General features: G+C 46.2%; 1 protein-coding gene across 5 annotated transcripts in view; it reads right to left on the bottom strand.

Annotated features, from left to right (window-relative positions):
* The window catches only part of Marchf10 (membrane associated ring-CH-type finger 10), a 90,368-nt gene that overhangs the window by 30,041 nt on the left and 36,486 nt on the right, over positions 1–23,841 (bottom strand). For 4 of the 5 annotated variants that reach the window (XM_076935625.1, XM_034506899.2, XM_076935624.1 and 1 more), the window contains 2 exons: positions 16,347–16,515; positions 3,416–3,568 (listed from right to left, as the gene is read on the bottom strand). In XM_076935625.1, the coding sequence (XP_076791740.1) occupies positions 3,416–3,568; positions 16,347–16,515 (322 nt within the window). Of the gene's footprint in view, positions 1–3,415; positions 3,569–8,164; positions 8,706–16,346; positions 16,516–23,841 lie in introns of those variants that run through there. The other variant, XM_034506900.2, reaches the window with a different exon arrangement.

Here is a 23,841-nt window from a genome sequence, read left to right as displayed (position 1 = left end):
AGCATTCGGCTGTCTGAGCTTGGATAGCCCAACCAGCTGGGCACTGAGCTAGCTCTGTGATATAACCAGTTGAATTATGGTGTGTGTGTGTGGTGTGTGTGTGTGTGTGTGTGTGTGTGTGTGTGTGTGTAGGCAGAGTCTCTCCCTTGGCCTGGAGGTTAGATGGTCAGGGAGCTTTAGGGATCTGCCTGTCACGGGCTCCCCAGCCCTGGATTTAAAGTATGTTTGTGTATGTGTGTGTGTGTGTCCCTCCCCCACACGTTACTGGGATTGAACTCGGGTCCTCACACTTTCCAGCTGCCCCCATCCCCTTAATTTTTAAAGAAGTGATATGACATGAAGTCAAAGTATAGGATCTTTTTGATCATTTCACAATTTAAATTTGAAAAAGACCTTCAAAATTAGTAAACAATGCTGTGAACCTTCTCTCCTCTCTGAAACACACCCATCCATAAAATGGCTGGCGAGGAGTTGTCTTGGAGCCAATAGCTCAGCCTTCCATTGAGAGAGATAGGAGACTCAGCTGGGCGGCTTCTGAAATACAGGATGCTGGGAACTAACAGGAACCCTGAGGTCATTTCACGGGAGCTGTCACGGGTGTGACTCGGGCCTCTGGGGCACAAGTCTCAGCTGTGTGCTGTGCTCCAGAGGCTTCCTCAGACAAGCTGGGGAGTGTGTCACCACTATTTCTGGTCATCTTTAAAATTCAATCAAAGTGTGTGTGTGTGTGTGTGTGTGTGTGTGTGTGTGTGTGAGAGAGAGAGAGAGAGAGAGAGAGAGAGAGAGAGAGAGAGAGAGAGAGAGAGAGAGAAAGTGGGAGCAGATTTCAGTAGCTGTGGGCTGGAAATAAATACTCAATTGGTATGGCAGGGATGTGCTATTCATAGCCCTGCCTTGGCCCCAGCTGTGGGTTGAGTGCACGCTGCTGCCTCCAGGAGGTCTGGAACAAGTATCATCTGGCTTTAGGATGATGCCTTTGGTCTTGGGCTTCCTCGTGAACTTCACCAGCACTGCCCTGGATTCTAACAATATATCCTCCTGCCCCCTTTTTTGGTTATAAATGTGGTCCATGATCCTTGGAGAAAACACAGGAACTGTAGAAGATTAAATGGTCCCAGGCTTCTGCTACCAAAAGCTCAGCTGGACATTGCTCAGGTGCTGGGCTTCAAGGGTGAGTTGAAAACTCTGAGCCCCCAGGTTATCTTCACCCTGAAATAGTGCTGTGCCTCAGAGTTTGGATGTTGAGTAAAGTACCACAGGCCTCAAAACCCATTTTGTATTTTCTTCCCATACCTACCTGCTCCCCGAAGACATGTGAGCTTGCAACCCTTATCTAGAGGCATTGTTAAAAACAAAACCAAAACCAAAACAGCACGGTATACACTCTGCTTTCTTTCCTTAAATACTTCGTTGCTGTTACTTTTCAAGAATACTGTCATAAATGTAGTTGAAGGGTACACTGTATGAATATGTCTTCAACTTTTTTTTTTAACTGCTGTGTATGTGTATATGCTGGGTGTCGTGCATGTGTGTGCGTGTGTGCATGTGTGTATGTATGTGTGTGTGCATGTACCTGTGTCTATATTATCTATCTTTGTGGGTGTGTGGTTATGGGTACATGTGCATGAGTGTGCATGTGTTTGTGAAAGCCAGAGGTTGATGTCTGGTGTCTCCCTCATTTGTTCCCAATCTTACCTTGTAAAACCAGGTCTGTGGCAGTTTGAGTGAGAACAACCCCCATGGACTCACATATTTGAATGTTTGGTTCCCAGTTGGTGGACAGTTTAGGAAGAATTGGGAGATGTGGCCTTGCTGGAGAGGTGTGTCACTAAGGGTGGGGTTTGGTGTTTTAAAAGCCCACTCCAAGCCCAGTTTCACTCTCTTGCTGCTGACTGCTTTTGTATCAGAATGTGAACTCTCAGCTACTGCTCCAGTACCATGCCTGCCTGCCTGCCTGCCTGCCTGCCTGCCTGTCTGCCTGCCTGCCTGCCTGCCTGCCTGCCTGCCTGCTGCCTGCCTGCCTGCCTGCCTGCCTGCCTGCCAGCCTGCCAGTCTGTCTGCCTGCCTGCCTGCCTGCCTGCCTGCCTGCCTGCCTGCCTGCCAGTCTGTCTGCCTGCTGCCTGCCTGCCTGCCAGCCTGCCAGCCTGCCTGCCTGCCTGCCTGCCTGCCAGTCTGTCTGCCTGCTGCCATGCTCCCCAACCATGATGAGGCTTCTGACACACGTTGCCAAATTCCTTTGCAGACAGTATGCACCACACTGCCCTTCTAGGTGGGACAGAGAAGCATCTCTGTCATAGCAGGATCACCAGCTACCTGTGTCACCAGCATCTGGCACAACAGTGCCCAGGAAGTTAGTGCCACTCCCCGCCAATATCAGCCATTATTTTAGAACCTTAGCCAATTTGGTAGGCTGAAGTTAACTTACATGTGAACTTAACATTTATTGAAGGTACACTTAAAAATATGTCACTAGTCACCTGGATGCAGGCGAAACTGCTACCTCTCTTCCCCCTTTCTCTTATGTGTTCATGTGTGAATTCTTTTTTAAACTTGATTTCTCAGTGGCAGAGGAAACTAGAGTTTTAGAATTGCAGACTGCTCTAAGACTTATGCCCTCCCTTCCAGGAGACACTCTGTCCCTGGGACCCTGAGGTTAGGTTGCCATCATAGGCTCATGGGGCGTCCAGTTCCAAGCCATTCAAGCACCCCTAAATCTTCTATATGTGTCCAACATCGTGTTTAAATGGATCTCACTTAAACTGTCTTCAGCTGATAACAAGGTATGCATGTATTGCCCATGGTTTCCCCTATGGAAGGCTGGCTGTGTCATGCCATGTTCTCTGAATCTTAAGAAAGCACCACTGCAGGCGAGAGTGTCAGGGTTAGCTGGTGGCATGGTGTGGGCCTTCTGATGCCAGCTCAGGCCTGAAACTCAGAGAGGAAGACTCCACTAAGCTACTCCTTTGAAATGAAGCCGGCTTTTCCTTTGAAGCTATTTCTTACACATTAAAAGATCTTGCTGGTGTGGTTGCCCTGGATCTCAAGTGAAGAGCTTCCCAAGGGAGGTGAGCAGTCTGCCACCCATGAACATCAAACCTCCTTTCCTGATGGGTGTGTGGGCACTACAGCCTGGTGGGACCTCCCCAGAACTGCGGGCTGCATCTCTACCTGAGTCCACTCAAAAGCAGGCAGTCATTCTCTTGGTGTAATGGGAGAGAGAGAGAGAAATGATCAACTCCACCCACTCTCTTGAAGGCTGCTATCAAATCGTTTATGTTTGAACCTTTGAAATATTTTTGCTTAAAGGTAACTCTCCAACTCACAAAAGCAAAGACGGCTGAGAGGCACAGTCTCCATAAGATACCAGCACATGCCAGTCCTCCCTGAGGACCACGGTAGCAGCCACAGTCCTTACCTGCTCCCAGGAGTCCTGATGCCTTTGTCGACAGCTGTGGTTTCTGCCTGCTTCTCTCTGCAGATGCTCTTGGGCTGTGCATTTCTGGGCTGACTGTCAATCTTCCCAGGTTTGGCCTCCTCTTCCTTGATAAAATCTTTGGTGCTTGTGCCACTGAAAGGTGCAAAAGCTTTTCAGTGACTTTTTCTTTTCTTTCTTTCTTTTTTTTTTTTTTTTTTAAATCAGACAAACATTTTCTGTATCAAAAAAAAAAAATCATCAAGGAAGGTAGAAGGTAGTGGGGGTGAGGAAGAGAGTTAAGAGCATCAGAGCCAAGAAGTCAGAGAAGAGAGGGGGCTGGAAATCTAGTTTGATCCCTTTGCAGTCATGAAAGCTGGGTACATCGCTCCAAGTTCCAGCTTTCCCTACTGGCAATACAGAGATCATATGACTACTTTTCCAAGCCTTTATAGACTCCGTGATTCCTGCAGGAAGGGGTACAAGCAATTTTTCCTTTTATCATTTAAAGGAAAAAACAAGATGTATGAGTATAGGTCTTTGTGAAGCCCAAGGAGGCCAGAAGAAGGTATCCAATGACCTGGAGCTGAGGTTACAGGTTGGGAACCACTTACTGTGGATGCTGGGAACCAAACCTGTGTCCTCCGGGAGACCACCAAGTGCTCTAACAGCTGAATCATCTCTCCAGCTCCTCATTCTTTTTACTCTAAGGTTTCTATCTTCCTACCCATGGGTGCTGATGCTGTTGAGGAGGTGCTCGGTGTACAGGAGTTATGCTCCCCCCTCCCCAGTTTGGAGCAGGGTCCCTTGCTGTATGTTAGCATCAGATATACCCTATGAGAAGGTTCCAAGCACCTGGGAATCTTTGTCCTTCTGCATGCCCACCCACCTCCGTGGAAGACAGTGACCACCGTGGACCAGGTTCCCAGTGAACACGTTCTCATAATTCTCATTTGGAACCAGGTTTCTGGTTGACATGAATGCCTTCAAGTTTCTTCACATGTATTCAGCCTCAGTGCATGTGAATGGGGGGAGAGTCTCTAATTCTCCAAGCATCTCCACAAGTTCTTGGGTTCACAAGGCAGTTAAATCATCAACATCTGCACTCCATCTCCAAGAGAATTTTCCTGGCTCATCCCTGTTTTAAACACTCAGATATTTTACAAATAGATGTAGCCAGGAGTCAGCACAGGGGTGAGGCTGGGACAGACCCTTGACTGGTGTGCAAGAGCCCAGGCTCTCCTGGCATGTGAAGACAACTGGATTTACGTTCCTGACTGTAGTCTGTGGTTGGGGGAATAGTTTCCACTCAGACTCAGGAAGGCATGAAAGTTCTCCTTGGCATCCCATGAAACCCAATTTAATCCAATGATCAGGCCAACTTATTTCTCACCGGCCCCAGTGGGTTCTGTGCTTCGAGACAGAGGATGTTCCCCTCAGGGAACTCCCTGGAAGGAGAGCGATGGTGGCAGCCCTGGGCCCTTGGGTCAAATAGATGCTGCTATGTCTGTAGCCAGAGACTGGGGACAAGAGAAGATGCTCTCTAGAAAGGAGACTGTGTCCCTCACAGAGCATGAGCTGTGAGGAGATGTGACTTCTCTGAGAGGGGACCTGGGGAAGGATGATGGGAGGGAGGGTCTGCTGCCTGTGGTAGTGTCTCAGCAGCCGGAGTTGTGTTGGCTGAAGCCAAAGGCTTCTCCTTCATCAGAGGCTTCCAAGCTCTTAGAGATCAAAATCTGTTTCAAAACTCTCAGCCAACAGAGGCAGAAGTTGGGGCATTCTATTTTAAAAGTTTATGTAGAACTGTACTTATTGTCGTGTGTGTGTGTGTGTGTGTGTGTGTGTGTGAGAGAGAGAGAGAGAGAGAGAGAGAGAGAGAGAGAGAGAGAGAGAGAGAGAGAGGTGGAACTGGCATGTGGAGGTCAGAGGACAACTTCATGCAGTAGGCTCTCCCCTTGCACCTTTGCCTGGGTTCTGGGTATTGAACTCAAACGGTCAGGCTCACACAGTGAGTATCTACCCACTGAGCTCTCTCCATGGCCTAGACACTGGCCATATCCTTATACATCAAGGAAGAGACAGAGCTGAAAGAAGGGGCAGGCCTGGGGCTCAGGCCAAGTGAGCAAGTTAGAAGCTGGCCCAAAGGTCCTGGAGAGATGTCACTGTGATCTCAGCAGAAGAGTCTGCCATCTTCCACATCCCAGTAGGTGAAATGACTCACAGCCTTGATACCCATTCTTGCTCCATCCACAGTGATGTGGGGAGAAACCCTTCCTTCCACAGGGCCTTTCCTTCCTCCCCAGCCAGCACCAACCTAAGAACTTCAAGGTCTGCTTTTATGTCCACCAAGTACTTCATCTCTACCTTTTCCAGTGCTTTTATTCTGGTTTTAAATCATCTCTAATATTTAAATATTGGAAACCTTCTTAATTTTTTTTTCTCTTTCAGTAAACTGTAAATTCTTTAAGGAAGCTGGTCTCTTAGCCAGCCTGTGTGTTGCGTGCCATGGTCCAGGAGTAATGATAATTGCCTAGAATGATTGACAGGGCTTAAGAAGATGCCTTCAGCCCAAACTATGGGGAACTTTAAAATTAGAATTAATTTTTAAATTAAAATGCTCATTTGATCTAAAAGAAGTTACTTTTGACATTTGGAAGGCTGCTTTCTTTACTTAAAGCATTGGATCTTTTACGTGATTGATTTCCCAAGCTATTAATATTTGTTTTATCGACTTCTCCACAAACTAAGTGAAGCTGAACATCTGGGGCAGGAGAGGTGGCTCAGTGGCTAGGGGTACTAATTGAGTCTGTTGAGGACCAGGCTCTGGTTCCCAGCACCCACGTTAGGAACCCCACGACCATGCTTAACTCCAGCTTCAGGGAGTCAACACCCTTTCCTGGCCTTTGTGGGCATCTGCATTCACATAATGTGCATAAACTCTGACACACACACACACACACACACACACACAACTGAACACCTAGACATTGTTTTGCCAGGCCTACTAGTGAAAAACCCACCACTGTTAGTAGAGCCAGTATCCTGCTCCCGAACAACTTTTGGCAGTTTGAACCTTATTTTCTTTAGCTGTAAAATGGGATTATTAGTATCTTGTTAGATTATAGCAGTATTTAGCAACAGTATACATACATGGCCTGATTTGGTATCTGGTGCCTATTAGCTATTGATTGGCAGATACGTCATTAGTAAATCAGATGCCATTTCCACAAGAATGCTGGAGCTCGTTGGAGCTTTCAAGGGTTAATAATTTATGCACAAGCTCTTGTTCCTAGGTAGCTCTTGTTGATTCTCTCCCATAAGCTTTCTTGTATGAAAAAAAAAGAAGGAAATCCAAAAGGCAAATAGCAAGTCCTTTTATTATAATTTGTTCAACAAATACCCCTGTGTCTTGGTTATATGCTAATTTGAGGGTTCACAAGGATAAGTAAGACATCTTGGTCATGACCTTCATGGCTATGATCTAATATGGCTGCACTATGGATCTTTGCCTTGCACGCACCCTTGAGATTCAGAAGAAAACAAGTTCATGGGAAATGTTTTCTCTGCCTATGTACTTAGTGGCAAAGGAGGTGGCCTCAACGACATAGTTTATGTACACAGACTTAAGAGTTCCAGACACCGTGTGGACCAGGTTTGTAATCCCCTCATCTATGCGAACAGACTGTTGGGACCGTTCTAGGATGGGATCTCATCACGGCAAGGTACACATGAAGGAAATCTAAGCTGTAGATAGCTCAACTGCGAGACAAGCCTTCTACCTGATGGCAAAGAAGATCATTTCTTTTGCCCAGAAACTCTGTTATCTTGTCTGCCAATGGATTTAAGAAAGCATGTACTTTGTTCATGCTTTATACATGTTTATACAGCCCATGCCTTCTTCCAGGACCCAAGCGTCCATGAGCCTGGAGACCAAAGAGCTGCTATATAAAAGGTATCTGCTCTCAGTTCTTTTGATACTACCAGGGAGTTGTCACTGGTACTTCATAATTTGATCAGAAAAGGAAAAAAGTAGAAGTCTCATATTTATACAACTAAGAATCAAGCCCATGCACCTGTCAACTGCCCAGATCCTCATGTCACCGGCTCTACACAGATCCAGTGCCTGATGGGCACATTGAAAACAGCAAGAGAGAGGAAAATGTATTCTTCTGAATCTCTGTCTCTCCCACTACCACCTTCACTGCTATCCCTAGTGCCTAAGAGGGGCCGAGATTCCACCGCTCGGTGCCTCTTTGGAAAGCTTATTGCTCCCTTTGGATCCTGGGAAGAATTACAGCTTTGCTGCAAGAGCCGATGTTGTCTGGGTTTAATAGGCAGCTTTCTGTGCAGCACAAATAACAGGTCGCGTCTATTTGCCTATTTGAGTGTGCTGGAAGTGTGTGTTGTCTCACATACCCAGAGGAGATCTTAATTAAAGCTTAATTATGTGCCATAAATATGTTTTATTTTGGAACTCGGGAGGTGGGAATTTTCGATTTTAGGAAAGGCAAGCCTAATAAGACGGCAGGAAAGGGGACCATAAACACTCACTGTGCCCTTTAATCTGTCCCTGCTCAGCGTGGTCCTGGCTGGATTTCTCAGTTTCAGAGTGTGTGCTTTCAGACCCACTGGCCTGGCGTCACCCTCTGGGGTAGCCTTGGCCAGGGGTATCATCAGACCCAGAAGAGTCTGTTGTGATGATGACGTTCCAAAGAGTGTCCAACACAAGAGTTCAGAAATAAAGAGGCATCTCCAGAGATGATGGAATTTTATTGGTCATCCATCCCTTTTTCCACTAGTAGACGCCCATCTCAAGGGAAGTGTCAGCACTGTCTCCTCTTCCTGTTCTCACGCACACCACACCCCCTAGGTGTTGCTCTGGCCTGCTCCGGTCCACCTGCCTTCTGCTGTCCCCTACTCCCTGACTCTTCTGTGCTGTGTGCCTCCCTAGGGGTGACTTACCACATGAGGTAAATTTTACTGGGCCTTCTGGGGCCAGGTAGGCACAGCACAGGGGTCTCGGCTGGAGTCGGTTGGGAGACAGGGAAGTAGCAGAGAGATGCTGGAGACCCCGGCAAGGGGCTTGGTGGGCCTGAGGGCGGGCTGGTAAAGGTGGGAAAGATGACAGGAGGGAGGGAAGTAGAAGGGCTCTGGGCCCCTTGGGAGGCTGGTGGAACTAGGGGCAGGAGGAGGCAGCAGTAACTGGTATTGGGCTGCTGGGTCGGGGAGAAAGCAAAGACGGAGCAGTAAGGGGAATATTCAACACAGAACAGGGGCTGCTCGCTGCTGTCACCTGCACGAAAGAAAGAAAGCAGTCAAGAAGCAGCATTCATGGGAAAAGGACATTTAAAAAAGTCTGCGGATGAATAAAAACTCCAAAAAGAGGGAGGTCTTTTGGGGTGGGTGTGCGGTGTCTGGTGACATAGGTGTAAGTAGACCTGGCTCCTGCCCAGGAGGCATCTTGCTCAGGTTTGAGTCATACAGGAGTGAGCCCTTCAACGCGGCGTCACCTTCAAACCATTTCCAGGCAATAGCTTCATGCAGCCCTGGCAGATGCAGGAAAGGGCTTCCCAGACAAGCTCCTGAGAGCAAGCGAGCGGGCGTCCTGAGGCAGCCGTGTGGAAGCTTCTGCTGTGTTCTCATCTCCCACTGCCAGCCAAACGAGCTGTTCTGGCAGCAACAGATGGTGGCCTGCAGGGTCTCCCTTCCAGCAAGTTCTCTCCCTTGGTTCTCCAGCTGCACCCCCCACCCTTCCCCCAGCCTGCAGTCATACCCTAACCTGGCCTTTCTGCTGCAGAAAGGAGAAAGAGAGATCCTGGTGAGTTCATGGGGACAGAGAAGAACCACAAGCTTGGAGGAAGGCAGGTGGACCAGAGAGGAATCCAGGTGAGATTAATGACTGTTCACTAACCTCACGCTCTAACTGCCAATCTCGATGGAGGCAGCGTGTGTGCCTGACGGAGGCCGGATTCAGAGTGACTCCCTCATGCCTGCTACCAGCCAGATAGGTCACCTTGAATCAGTGGCTTATATTCTCAGAACCCGTTTCCTCATCTGTAGTATGAGGCAGGTGATGTCTGCTATCTGTAGCCTTGGTCCCCTCTAGACCAGCCCTATGAACAGTGCATGGGAATGTTTTAGAAATATAGTCTCGGCTCACCCACACCTGAGGAATCAGTAAATTTTGGTGTTTGGTGAGCAAGGCTTGGGGAAAGAGGCCTAATCCTCTGCTGTGTGACTCCTCTGTGTACCTTGGTCAGGACAGTACACACACACACGCACACGCACACGCACACGCACACGCACACGCACACGCACACGCACACGCACACGCACATATGTGTGCTCTTCCTGACATAAAAACATTGCTAAGGTTCAGATTAGAGCCCTCTAAAGGTCTGCCTGTTGGGCTGGAGAGACAGCTCAGTGGTTAAGAACACTGACTGCTCTTCCAGAGTCCTGAGTTCAATTCCCAGCAACCACATGTTGGCTCACAACCATTTGTAATGGGATCCAATGTCCTCTTCTGGTGTGTCTGAAGAGAGTGACTATATATATATATATATATATATATATATATATTTCTTTAAAAAAATAAAAAAAGGTCTGCCTGTTAATAGTTAATGTTCAGGATGTCCGTACTGGGAGACAGAGGCTTGTGGGAAGTCCTCGGGTCAACAGAAGTATGTTCTCAATGGGGACTGTGGGAAGTCCTCAGGTCAACAGAAGTATGTTCTCAATGGGGACTGTGGGAAGTCCTCGGGTCAACAGAAGTCTGTTCTCAATGGGGACTGTGGGACCCTGATCTCTTCCTCTTTTGCCTCCTGACTGGGAGGCAGCAGTTTTGTCCCAAGAGCCACCCCTCCGATGTGTATGATGGTGAGTAAAGTCACTGAAGGCCCCAAAGCAGCTGGGCTGAAACCATCAAAACTATGAACCAAAATCAACTGTAAGCTTAAAAAGAAATGTGTTGTGTGGTGAGGTGTGAGATGTGGGGGGCAGGGCGCTGTCAGAGGACAACTTTCAGGAATCAGCTCTCTTCTTCCACCATATGGGTCCTTGGGATTGAATTCAGTCATCAGGCTTGGTAGCAAGCACTGTTATTCCACTGAGCCAACTTACCAGTCCCCCCAAATCATGTTCTATAAGTCAGTCACCTCAGGTATTTCATTAAAATTGTGTGACGCTAACAGGTGGGGAGGAAAAGCCTCCACAGTGGGTCTTATCACCAGACACCTTTGTGAAATGCTGCTGCTAACATCAGTTCTGATTCTAAAATGAATGATCAAAACTGTAACCACCAGATAGACATTATTGCCTACAGTGGAAGCCTCCATCCCTCAGAGGCGTGCATGTCCTGTTAGAGAGGATTTGAATACATGTGGTCCACTCCTAACCTTCTATTGCAGCAGTTGGTAATTCTCACATTTTTCACTGGGTGTGGTCATCTGCCAGACTTCCTGTCCCTGCCCCTTGCCACTCCTGTTCTTACAGTTTCAACCACCACAAGCTTCCCAAGGTCCTTGGGGGTCTGACTAGCACTGGGCAGTGCTCTGACTAGGACATCCAGAGCTTCTAGGCCTTTCCACCTGGCTATCTGGGCTACACCTTGTGAAGGCCACCCATGGAATGGAATTTCCTGAGCCTTGCTTCCTGAGCCTTGGCAAGGCCACCTCTATTGTCCTTGCTTTCCTGGATGGATATCTGAGTTCTCCTTGATTTCTCTGTTTGCTCTGAGCTACACAACTAACTCATCAAGTTCTCCCAGGCTTACATCCTTAAACATTTTAATTGTTCTGTCCTAGCTTTATTTCTCCTGCCGTGATAAAATACTCCAAAACAACATAGTGGGAAAAGGAAAAGGGTTCATTTTAGCCCACACATCCAGGTTACAGTCCATAACTGCAGGGAAGCGACAGGGGCAGGAGCTCCAGGCAGGAGATCATGTAATCCACAGTCAAGGGCAGAGAGGAATGAATGGACACATGCTCACTTCAATGCTTGCTTGTGCTCAGCTCAGCTTCACTCTTACACAGTCAGGACCCAAAGCCTAGGGAATGGTGCCTCTCATAGGGGACTGAGTCTTTCCATATCAAGATAGTCCTCCACAGACACACCTACAGGTCAACCTGACCCAGACAAGCCCTCACTGAGACCAAGGTGACAGCCAGTTCATGTCTTCTCTGTTTTCTCTGTGTTTGTTCCAGGTAAAGCCCTTCTCATTCCTCCCTAGAACCACGGACCCACAGAATGTGCCACGGGGAATGGTTCCTGGCTGCATCTAGCTTCCCTTGGTTGCCTGACCAGTCCCTTCTTCATATTGTAGCTACTATCAGTGTGTAACTTAGCAGCCTACCCTTATTCCTAATGTGCTGGGTAAATGGATGACTTCACTGACAAACCAACACACATAAAAGCTTTTTATAACTAAGTCACAATGCCTTTCACATCTCAAACCAAAGTTTCTTTGGCCAACCACTGTCCTCATAGAGCTACCAGGCCTAGAAACATAGACTACACTGGGAGTAGGTGTCATAAGCTGGGGGGTTACTGGGGACCAATATTTCCCTGAGGTGTAGCCAGCAACTTAACCCTCCTGTCTTCCTGGTAAAGTAGGCACTACTGCAGCTCTGTCAGACAAGGCACTGCGTTCAGGGAGGTTGCTAACCTAACAGTTGTAGGGCTCTCGAGTAGAGCTGGCATTCTGAGCCATGATGTCAAGTAATCAGCAAGAATGGGCTGAGAATTAGGACGCGCTCTATAGAACCAGGAGGATTCATTTATATTGTTTTTGTTGTTGTTATTGTTTTTTTTTTTTTTTTTCTGGCTTGGACAGACAGCTTAGAAAGTTGCCGGGCAACTGCTGGACTCGCTGAGAAGCCCATTAACCTTGGCCTTTCTGAGAAAAATCTTCAACAGCATTTACTTGCAAGGCAAATTGTGAAGATTTAGGATTTGCCCTGAGACTTCCACACTGCTCTTTAAATAAACATTCCCAATCCAAAACCAACCACATCTATTTTAGACTTTTATCTCTTGAAACCTAAATTCACTGCTTTTCCTGAGTTTTACAAGAACAGGTCTTCAAGATAAGGCACGGTAAGGCGAGCTAGGTCTGGCTCCTCCTGCCTACTGAATCCAGTGATGACTACACATTGAACCGAATGATAAGTGAGGGCCACTTCCGAATGCTTGGCTTTGTTTTAAAGGGCAACGTTTTGGAAGCAAGCTCCCAAGACTGCATCCAGATCCATTTTCCTGGAACACAACTAGGGGCTCCTGCTCAAGCTCCAGGTAAAAACAGAGCAGGAGCCAGTTTAGTGGCTGCCTGCAGGCCTGACCCTGGGTAGAGAGCACTGCAGGACAGCAGGCGTCATAACCCCCTCATCACAATGACCTCTGGCTGCCTTTGATGTCCTGGGAAGGAGACACAGCTCTTTTCCAAGCCAGGCTGGAACTAAGAAAGGTCTTGGAAGCCCCACAGTTTCCCCATGGGCCCCATGTTGTACCTGTGCTCCTTGGGTCGGCTGAGTGTTCTATGTCTCATAGAATCCTGAACTGCTGTGCAACCCTGCCAGGCTCATTTCCCATTCTACACCAGCATTCACCTTGACGGAGAACTGTTGGATCCAACCCGTGTCAGACCCTGCTGTGCCTTGACACCCTGCCTAAACTTTCCACATCTTTTTGGAGATTATGGGTATCTCTGGCTTGGGGAATGAAGTCTGTTATCTATTTTCTCCTATTTGATGTTTTTGCGGTGGAAGTTCAGAATGTTGTAAATGTAAGAGATTATTTTTTCTTTGAGATTTATTCTACTTTAACGTGTAGGAGTCTTTCATCTGCATGTGTAAATATGCACCATGCCTATACATGTCTGATGCCCAGAGAGGCCAGAAGGGGGTGCTAGTGGCCCCCAGAATTCAAGTTATAGATAGATGGCTGTGAGCTACAACTGTAGGTGCTGGCTATCAAACCCAGGTCCTCTGTAAGAGTAACAAGTGCTTCTAAACACTGGGCCACCTCTCAAGCGCCCTGTGAGAGAGTTTTGAAGATACAGCTTTAATTTTTATGAGGATAATACATCCATTGAGGGGAGGAAAAGGCAAATTTTAGGCACAGGAACTGAAGTTTTTGGGTGGATGCTTCTTACCATAGACTCTCCTGTGCTAGATAACAGAATGCCACAATCTGTTGAGTGGTCAGCACTGCTTAACAGCAGAATATGTATTTTTCATTGAGCCTTTATGTTTTACCCAGCACCCCGATTCTGTTTTTACCCTTTTGTCCCTCCATTTTACAGGTGACAAAGCTGAGGACCAGAGAAATTCCTTGGCAAAAGATCTATAGTGAATAAGAAATGGATGCCCAGGTGAGAGTCCAGGCATGTGATCTCTAAGCACTGTCCCTTGAGCAGTGGGTACCACTCTCCCGAGAGGGCTGAAGCAGAGCACTGGGTCCAGCTTCTCCGGGGGCAGCTATGTGGAACATACGACTGACTTCTTTTGGACAGCTTGCAGGGAACCTTCAGAGAGAGCATGGAGTCTTCTCTGTGAGAAATCTATTCGAGAGGGCACAGGCTGAGCTTAGGCTGTCAGCAGCCATGTCTGGGTTTCCAGTGCAGCTCAGGCACAGCAAGGCTTCTAGGGATGTAGATACAGGTTGTCATTATGCCGAGTTATGGGAAACCAAGCCAAATTCTCAAGCTATATTTTTCATTTGGGAAAGCCTGGCATATCGCAGCACAGAAGGAGGGCTAACCTGGAAGGCAGATGTCACCAAGGGGTTTCACTGTGTCCTGGGCTTTTATCTTGTTTAAATCTGATGTGGAAATTAGTTTTAGTGACATAATGCCAACTTTGGCTCGCCCCTAAATTCTTTAGAAATGTGAAGCAGGAAACTGGATTCAGATGGTGAATTAGATTAGCGTCCAGATAATTCAGGAACCAAATCTTCTGTTCTGTCATAGCAGGTATTTATCTGAATTAAGCCATGCACTATCTATCACCAGCCCCCAGCTCCCACTTTTTCCTCAACAGACTCAGGTTAAATCTTTAAGCTTTCACTTTGCAACGCTGATTAGGAAGAGTCAGCACTGTTAAGCCAGTGGTTCCCATCCCTGCCGCCATCTGGCATTATCTAACTTTCTTTTTCTCCTTGTTCTCTCTAGTTGAGACAAGGCCTTTCTTCCTGACCCAGGCTGGCCTTGAATTTGTGATCCAACTTAGGGAATTTGGGACCCAGTCTTAGCCTCTCTCTCTCTCCTCCTGTTCCTCCCCCTTTAATCTGAGGCCCTGTGCATGGTAGTTAAGCACTCAGGGGGTGCGATGGGATGGGGGTGCGGAGGGAGGTGATGGGGGCTGCATCTCAGTTTGCTCTACTCTCTCACTCGGTCTCCATGGCACTGATATTAACCTCCAAAGCCCTGTGCTGGCTGGGCAGCCGGCCCCATCCAGCTCATAGCTCTATGGGTCGTGGGCTCTGCCTAGCACATAACAGGAAAATAAAGATGGTGGCATGAAATCACATTTGCTAGGTCACATCTGCTGTTTGGTGAAAAAGATGTCCTTCCATCAACTTGGTGGGTTTTAGCCTGATAATTCTTCAAGTTTGATGTTTTCTAGAATGGAACGTGAATTAATTCCCTGCCTGTCAGTATTGTGAGTTTCACACGGAGCCTGCTCAGTCTGAAAAACATCTGTATTATTAATCAGACAACCCAGATCACAGAGTGGACCTCAAAGGTTCATTTTAATGACTTTTAGCTGCAGATGACAAAGCAAATAGCCACCGGGGTTTTAGTGAGAAGGCTATCACACTGAGTGTACGGAGCCGCGTGATTTGAGCTTACACTAAAACCCAGCCTCAGTGCAACACAGTATTTGCAGAGTGACCTCACTGCTCTACTCTAGCCTTAAGAGAGCTGAATTAAAAACCTAATTCCTATTAAGAGTCTTTCAAATGAGAAATTGACTTGGAGCATCCCCATATCACCCCACCCCCACCCCACCCATCACCACCGAGGAAATAAGGAGCAGCAAGTTGGCGCTTTGCCCGAGAGGACACCACTTTAGAAGTCAATTTGATCTTGACTTCATTAAAGAAAATGTGGGTGGTTAATCTGAGTGAAAGGTGCCATTTTCTACAAAGCATTCCAACTTAACCAGACCACTGGTTGCATGACAGCGCTATTTAGGATTAGGAAGAAGCTGTGATTGGGATTTTAATGACTTGTGCGGTCTTTGCTGTTTACGGATTCTTCAGCAGTTAAGTTTGGCTCCTTTCCCAGGAGGCAGACCTTTCTGCCTAGTTACCCCAATTTGTGTGTGGTTCCCAGAGGACACAGTTTTGTCCCACAGATGTTGCCTTTGATGGGAGGAGCCTGGGGCATTCTAAACTTCCTCCATTTGAGCTTCTTGTTAGATAGGATGAGTCTCTCCTGCCCCAACCAGAGGACTGGTCTTTGCTTCAAAGGCAGCATAAGAGTGAATTATTTACCAAATCACACAAAAGGGAGGATTTATCAAGTTCCCTTTCTCCCTGAGAGGACTACTGAGGGACTGGAGGACTTTATTACTCTTGCTCTCAGCTGTAAATAATGTCATTCAGATGCTTTTGAAAGCTCTTCTTGGCTTAGTAATAAAACTTGGTACCTGGGGCCAAATGCCTTTATCACCCCCCCCCCCATCCCCACCACAGAAGAACCGTAGCAAAGAGGAGGAGGCAGCATTTGTAAGGAAGAGCACAGGATTCGGAGAATTGGGCCTGAAGATTCGGGAGCATATGCTACTGAGAAATTAATTTCGTGCAGGCTCATTGGCCTTCCAAGACCTAACTGGGTACTTGGCAAGCCCCAGATTACTCCAACCCACCTGTTTGCTGTGATTATTAAAACTGGGATGTTATGGCGGAGCTCAGTAAGGAAGCCACTCACCTGGAGAGGGTTTGCTGAGACTCACTTTCTCCTTCTTTAGTGTCATGGTGCCTTTGTGTTTCTGCTTGACAGATGTTTGGTCAATGGCTGGAAGTCTGGGCTCACACTTAGCCGTAGGTGCTTTGGTAGATAATCTTGCTTCATTTAAAGACTCCTCCTCACAGGAACTCTGTGGAAAACAGAAGAGGTGTGAGTGTCAGTGGCTGGGTGGTCACCTTTGCTAGGCACAGAAGCACAAGTTGATGTCAGTGAACCTTCAGTATCCTATCCCCTCGCTCTGAGAGATCTTGAGTTTGCCACTCAGCTCGCTCTGTGGTCAGGGAGATTTTGATGGATCAGGACTACCAGCTTCTACCTAACTGCAAAGCTAGTGACTCTTGTGTTGGACATATTGAAGAGGCTGCATTTCTGAGTCTGTTGCTGGAGCATATTATGAATACCACGCTTCTGACCATTACATAATTTGATGACCAATAAACAGCTCATGCTCAAGGCTATATATGAAAGGAGACACTTGTAAACCAGTGCTTTTAAATTGTTTGCTGTTTGATATTTGAACTGTTTAGAAGAAGGTGAAGGAAAATGTTCCTTATGCTAATTCATGTGCTGGACAATGAAAAAGAAATTTGGATTGTGTAGCGGGGACTGGTTAAGTCAGATCTCAGTTTCAGTTATCCAAATTATTGCACAAGCCAGTCTTCTACAAAGAAGTCAGTATTAATCCACACAAGGATAAGTCACAATTCCTTCAGTGTCAAAGCGTCTCAACCCAGGCATACAGATGCAATAAAGATTATCCAAGCGGTCAACAGTTTTATGCTTTACCATACTTATCCCCATCAAAGAAATGATGCAAACAGTGTAAATGACAGTCAGGACCCTGGCTTCAAGGGTGATTTGAGTACAGTCTTGTGGCTTCAGGTCCTGACACTAGCATGCTCTGTGAGACCATGCCTTCTGTCACAAGCAGAACCTAAGGGTTTTTCCCACCTTTGGGTCTAGGGAGGTTCTCCTGCATGGTGCATTAGTCCAGCGCTAGAAAAATTAGCATCCCTGGTGCCTCCCCAGCTGTTGTGGTTCCTAGTGATCTTGCTTGTCATTATTGCTGACATTTGTGGCATTTTTTCATTTCAGTGGCTCCTGACTCAGAAAAATACACTGAATAGCTTTGAATTATTGGGTGCAACATAAGAGAAACAGGACTCTATAAAAAAAAAAAATTCCACTTGTCAGTCTTCTGGGCCAAACTCTGTATGTCCACAGGTGGACACACTTGTCAGTCTTCTGGGCAGAAAGAAGTCTGTATGTCTGTCTACAGGTGGACAGATCATTGTTTCCGTGAGGACAAATCTTATTTTAAAATTTAGGTTTTGGATGCGGCTTTCAAACAAATAGTTATTGTTGCTCCATCCATTATTCAAAAACAGGCCACCCTCAGATAAAGGGACAGAGAGAGGAGACGGCATAATGAATCAACTGTTCTCTTCTCTTTCAGTTCTGTGACTTAATAGAAATCTTTGAAAATGATTCTGAAATGTCAAAGATGAATCATGAGGTCATTTCTGAACATGAGATGAGTTCTCTATTCGCAGCAAAGTGGGTGTTTGGCAAATTTTAATTCTGATGCTGGAGACTGCCATTACTGCTGGGTGATAGGAGGCAGAGTGGTGGGCTTGGATCCCCAGCAGAGCAGCAGGGAGCTGAGGACAAAAGCTCTTCCCCAGGCTGCCTGTAGGCTAAGACCTTGTACTTTAGCCTGTTATTTCCAGCCTGCAGGAAAGCAATAGTGGCTCCAGCAAAGAGAGCCATATTGCAGCCAACCTTAGAGGATCCACCCACATCTTCCCCCAACTCCCCAGGGCTGAAACTCTTTGCTGGCCCCAGGCAGTGGGGACCTGGGAGGGTATGGTAAAGGGCTCTTTACTGGTTGGCTGTTAAGCCCGTACATCCTTTCTCCACCCGTTCATTAGACTTCCATTCTTTAGAATACTGAAGGTGAGACAAAGTTTGGCCAATTAACCTCTCATGGGACTGCCCCCAGGTACTGAGTATGTCCCCTGGTTTCTGGTTTCTGGTCTGGCTGCCTTTGTTGCTAGGTGGGCACCATTCTTAAGAGCCCAGAAACTGCCCCTAGAAGGGGTGTTTTTTTTTGTTGATTGGAAATAGAAGGCACAATAGCAAGGCCATGGCGCTCTTGGATGTGGGGGTAGACCCTTCCCCCTCTTGCCTCATTGACCAACTTCAAACTTGCCACTTCAGCACTTTAATTTTTATTTCATTTTATTTTTTAGTCTTTGATAATGTCCCTTCATAGCCTTAGCCATCCTCCGCTGGCTCTGCCATCATGTAGGGAAGGCTCATCTTTCCAGAGAGAGTGTGAGAGGCTGTAGGAACTCACTCTGGCACTCATGTGTGACTCTGGGACTTTGGGGCAGTGACCATGTGACACGGGCTAAGTTTATTATAGATCATAAGTTGTTATTCTTTTTCTATCCTTTTGGGTTTCCTCATCTGTGAACAACAGCTCCTACATTTGGGGGTTTCCTGATGATCAAGAGAGATAAGGCATGCATCTATAACTTATGACTCAGAATAACTTGTGATAAGTTATAGCAAGTCTGCATTCGTGTACCATGGTGGACTATACCAAGTTCCACACCCAGTTATTCACTTTCTGCCACTTTCAGAATTATCTGACTCCTGGAGGTTTGCTACCACCTTGAAACCAAAGCTAAAGGTCCCAAGGAAAGCAATCCTATTGGATGGATGTCACCCAACCTAGGACTTGTGAACAGAGGAAGGTCAGTTCTCATACACACTCCGGTGTCGTCTACAGACTACAGAATGTATACAGTCATGCTAGCCAGCTGAGACTCATCCAGTCTTAAGAAAATTTGTTCTAAGTTTTTTTTTTTTCAGATAGTAAAGCTCTAATGTCAAATATTTAACAATATCTGGAGATTATCAGATCAATACTAATAATATTTTTATGTAAAGTAGATTTGAGAACTGTCTTTTCCTGTTATAATTTTGAAATTTACAGTTTCCATTTCTTCTCCATATGTTCCTAAGTTGAAATGTCACATGAAGGTGGAGGCACAGCCCAGTGCTGTTTTCTTCTAGGGTAGGAACCTGGCTCTGTCTTTCAAAGGCAAACACCAAACCACTGAAAGGCCAGCCAGCCGACCAAACACTACAACAAAAACCCTGCCTATGCCAGGGTACTTTAATATTGAGAGCTTGATGTCTTAATAAAGCTGTGTTAACTCAAATAAATCTATTGACAAACTATTTCTCAAGTGTTATTGATCATGGGTTTAAGGTTTTTTCAAGAAGTGGTGTGCTTCTGGCACCACGTGCAATAAAGTGGAAGAATACACCAGCACCTTCTGAAGTCCAGAGAAAGGCTCTTAATGGGATTTGGTTAATTAGAAAAGGTCAATGCCAGGCAATGGGGAACAACTTTATTTATTTGTTTATCTTTCCCTCCTTCCTCCCTTCTCTCCCTCCTTTCCCCATGCTATGCTGGGGATTGAACCCAAGGCCTTCTGTTCTGGCTAGGCAGCTCTACCACTGAGCTACACACCCTTAGTCCTAACTTCACTTGGCAACATATTGAAGGTTTCAAATCAGAGCTCCTGGAAGGTGGAGAAACCAGGGTAAGAGAGGGATGGAAAGGCACTTCCCCCAGCGTGCATGAGGGACTAGAAGCCCAGACCTGGCATTATAGGACATGAAATGAGACAACAAGAAGCAGGCATGATCAGAAGATTTGTAGACTCAAGAGCCAGGCATGGAAGAGCCCTGGTGGTATTTTCCAACCCTTGCCTGATGGCTCCTTTCCAAGACCCAGAAAATTGGTTCTCACTTGTCCACCCCTTCATTCCTCCCTGGAGCCACAGGGCTGAGGGCTGACGGATGTGCACCCAGCTAGATTTTGCCATGTGCTGGTGACAGAAGGCTGAGCTAAGCGGATCCTATGACACAGTGTAGATGGGGGCAGGACTTTCTATAGGGAGGACAGATGAGGCAAAGAGGGCTGTCAGGCTGCTGCCAGAGAGAGAGATTGTGTGTCTGTTATGTTGGGAATAAGTTAAGACTCAGGAGATTATGAAAAGCTATGGTCAGGACAATGAACCTTGACAGTCAACAGGGACAACCCAGGAAGGTTGTCCAGGGGACTGTGTGCAGACATGAGTATACTTAAGAGTGCTGTCCCCAAGGTCTGCATCAAATTGTGCCTGGTATAAACAGACTTCTGGGCGGGATGTAAACAGCCACATACAAGAAAATGTAAAGCACGGTCTAAGCCGGATGTTGTTACAGTGTAAAGCAGGCTAAACTTTATCTTGTGCAGATTTTGAGGGCATTACTTGATTTTTTTTTTTTTAATACAGAATAATAGTAAGGGATTTGAACTGATGGTCTTTTGGAAGTTTATTTGGGCTGGGGTATCATCCACTCAAATCAAACTGCTTCTTCAATTCATTTGTCCCTCACTTAAAAACATGGTTGCCAGCGGTGCTGGGTCAGATGAGAATCCGTTATGAGAAGAATCCATGTGTCTTGATGAGGGTTTACTGCTATGAACAGACACCACGACCAAGGCAACTCTTATAAGGATAACATTTAATTTGGGGCTGGCTTACAGGTTCAGTAGTTCAGTTCATTATCATCAGTTGTGAGAGGGAAGGGGAGTGAAATTTAAGATTTACTTTGAGATTACTATCCATCCATTCCCTCAGGGAAAGCTCAGAGTGAGAAGCTACTGAAATTACAAGATACAGTTTTTGACATATGCTATACATATATTTTTCTTTCTTACCTTTCTCTTTATCCATCCATTCACCCCTCCCTCCCTCCTTCCTTCCCTCCCTCCCTTCCTTCCTCTCTCCCTTCCTCTCTCCCTTCCTTCCTTCCTTCCTTCCTTCCTTCCTTCCTTCCTTCCTTCCTTCCTTCCTATCTTTGAGACAGGATCCCACTGGCTAGTCTGGGCTGGCCTGGAACTGGCTATGCAGAACAGTCTGGCTTTGAATTCACAGAGACCTTCCTGATTCCCCCCCCATCCCCTCCAAGTTCTGGGATTAAGGCCTTATCACCACATGCAGCCAGGTGTGTGTGTGTGTGTGTGTGTGTGTGTGTGTGTGTGTATTCACATGCCATAATGCCATAGGGAGAGTCAGAGGATAACTTTATGGAATGGGTTTTCCCAAACTTTATGTGGGCTCTGAGAATCAAACTTAGGTCTCATCAGGTTTGTGTGGCAAATGCTCTCACCAACTGAGCCATCTCTTGACCCCTGGATATTTCTTTCTTTCTTTCTTTTTTTGTTTTTGTTTTTGTTTTTTTTGTTTTGTTTTGTTTTTTTGTTTGTTTGTTTTTGAGACAGGGTTTCTCTGAGTAGCCCTGGCTGTCCTGGAACTCACTCTGTAGACCAGGCTGGCCTCGAACTCAGAAATCCGCCTGCCTCTGCCTCCCAAGTGCTGGGGTTAAAGGCGTGCGCCACCACTACTTGGCAAAACCCCGGGATATTTCTTATAAAATAAATTAATTCTTTATGAATTTCAGAAACAATTGTCCAGTTGACATTAGTGGTGGCCATATATTTCATGCTTTGAATTTGTTTATTATTGTGTGTGTGTGTGTGTGTGTGTGTGTGTGTGTTGTAGGTCAGAGGACAACTCTTCAGTCTCTCTCCTTCTATTGTGAGTTCTGAGGATTACATTCAGTTTATCACCCGCTGAGCTGAGCTGTCACTGGTTGTGGTAGGGATAGGTTCTGTATGGTGCTGCAGTAGCCCTGGAGATTGGCCTGGGGTTGGGTGTTCATCTGCTATGATGTATTTCCCTCTGCTATGATGCCTTTTGTTTCAGCTAAGAGGACCTTCTGAGAACCAAGACTCAGTCATCAAATGGAAGTCCCCCTCCAAAAACTTCCTACTCAACCTGCCAGTGCACAGAACATGGAAGGAGACTGAAAAGTATTGTGGTGCCTGCTGGGTTTCTGGAAGGGTGTGTGTGTGTGTGTGGAGAGAGAGAGGAGAGAGAGAGAGAGAGAGAGAGAGAGAGAGAGAGAGAGAGAGAGAGAGAGAGAGAGATATTTTGAGTAGTTCTGAGATCCAAGCAGAGGTCTGGGAGTCAGTGAGAAAGAATTTGGTCCTTGGTGCCATTGCTGAGTAGAGAACAATGTTGATTTTTATTCTGTGTGTTCCTGTCCTTGGGAGAAGTCAAGGCATTCTGCAAGTCTGCCAAAGAAATAATCTGTTGTTTTCATAGCTTATTCTTATAAAGCACAATTCTTTTCTTTATTACTCAAAGAAGTACATATTCATAATGTAGCAGTGGGGCACAGAATAAAGAAAGAGCTGGGCGGTGGTGGCACACACCTTTAATTCCAGCACTTAGGAGACAGAGGCAGGCTGATCCCTGAGAGTTCCAGGCCAGCCTGTTCTACAGAGTGAGTTCCAGAACATTCAGGACTACAAAGAGAAATTCTGTCTCGACTCCCACCCTACCACCAAAAAAAAAAAAAAAAAAAACAACCAACCCAAACCAAACTAAACCAAACCAAACCAAAAAACCAACCAGGAAACAAACAAACAAAACAAAACAAAACAAAAAACTCCCCAGCAACAACAAAATAGAACTGTATCCCACAGCTTCACTTAGCAGAGCACTGCAGCAACACAGGCCTTTGCGTCTGTGTTTGTTTGGTCTCGCTATGTCGCTCTGCTTCTCCTAGAACCCACTGTGGAACTCACAGAGATTCGCTCTGTCTTCTGAGTTCTGGGATTAAAGGCATAAGCCATCACACCCAGCTTAACAGAACACTTCATGGTGTACTTCCTATTAACAAATTTCCCCCCACTAAGCCACAAAACTACTTCTCTGTCCTAAAAATAATAGTTCCATAATATTATCTAATATAAAGAGCATATTCAAACCCATGTGTGCCCACGATGTCTTTGCAGATTGTCTTGTCGGAATGATGGTTGAACTTTATGTCCCTTTAGTCCGTTAGCATAGAGTAACTCTGCCCTTTTTTTCTTTGTAGTTTTGACCATTTTGAAGAGGTACAGCCAAGCTGCTGTATACAGTATCTTCTGGGTGTTTCCTGATAACCAAATCCAATTCCATCTTTTGGGATATTTATAGGCTAAGTGATGTCTTTTTTTGTTACACGGGACCAGCAGTCACATTGTTGGGTTATCCAAATACAGCCAACTCTATGTTTCATGTCTGCAGAAAGCCAGACTCTCAGAACTCTCCAAGTGAGAAGCCTATGCTTCTGCTTTGTAGTTTGTGGTCGGCTGGGGAATGATTCTTTGACACTTTGGAATAGCCTAGTCTGTTTCGAAAATTCATCTCCTCAGTGAGTTTAGCCTCTTTTGATATGCCTTGCTTAGATTTATACTTATATTAAGGTAGCAAAATGGTTTTATAAGTCTATACTTCTTCTCCAATTACTAGTTACCTTTCTTCTTCTTAAAAAGGTG

This window comes from Arvicanthis niloticus, chromosome 6, assembly GCF_011762505.2.
Source record: "Arvicanthis niloticus isolate mArvNil1 chromosome 6, mArvNil1.pat.X, whole genome shotgun sequence".
NCBI lineage: Eukaryota > Metazoa > Chordata > Mammalia > Rodentia > Muridae > Arvicanthis > Arvicanthis niloticus.
Note: the sequence above shows the minus strand (reverse complement) of the source record. Positions and strands in the feature narration are given on the sequence as shown.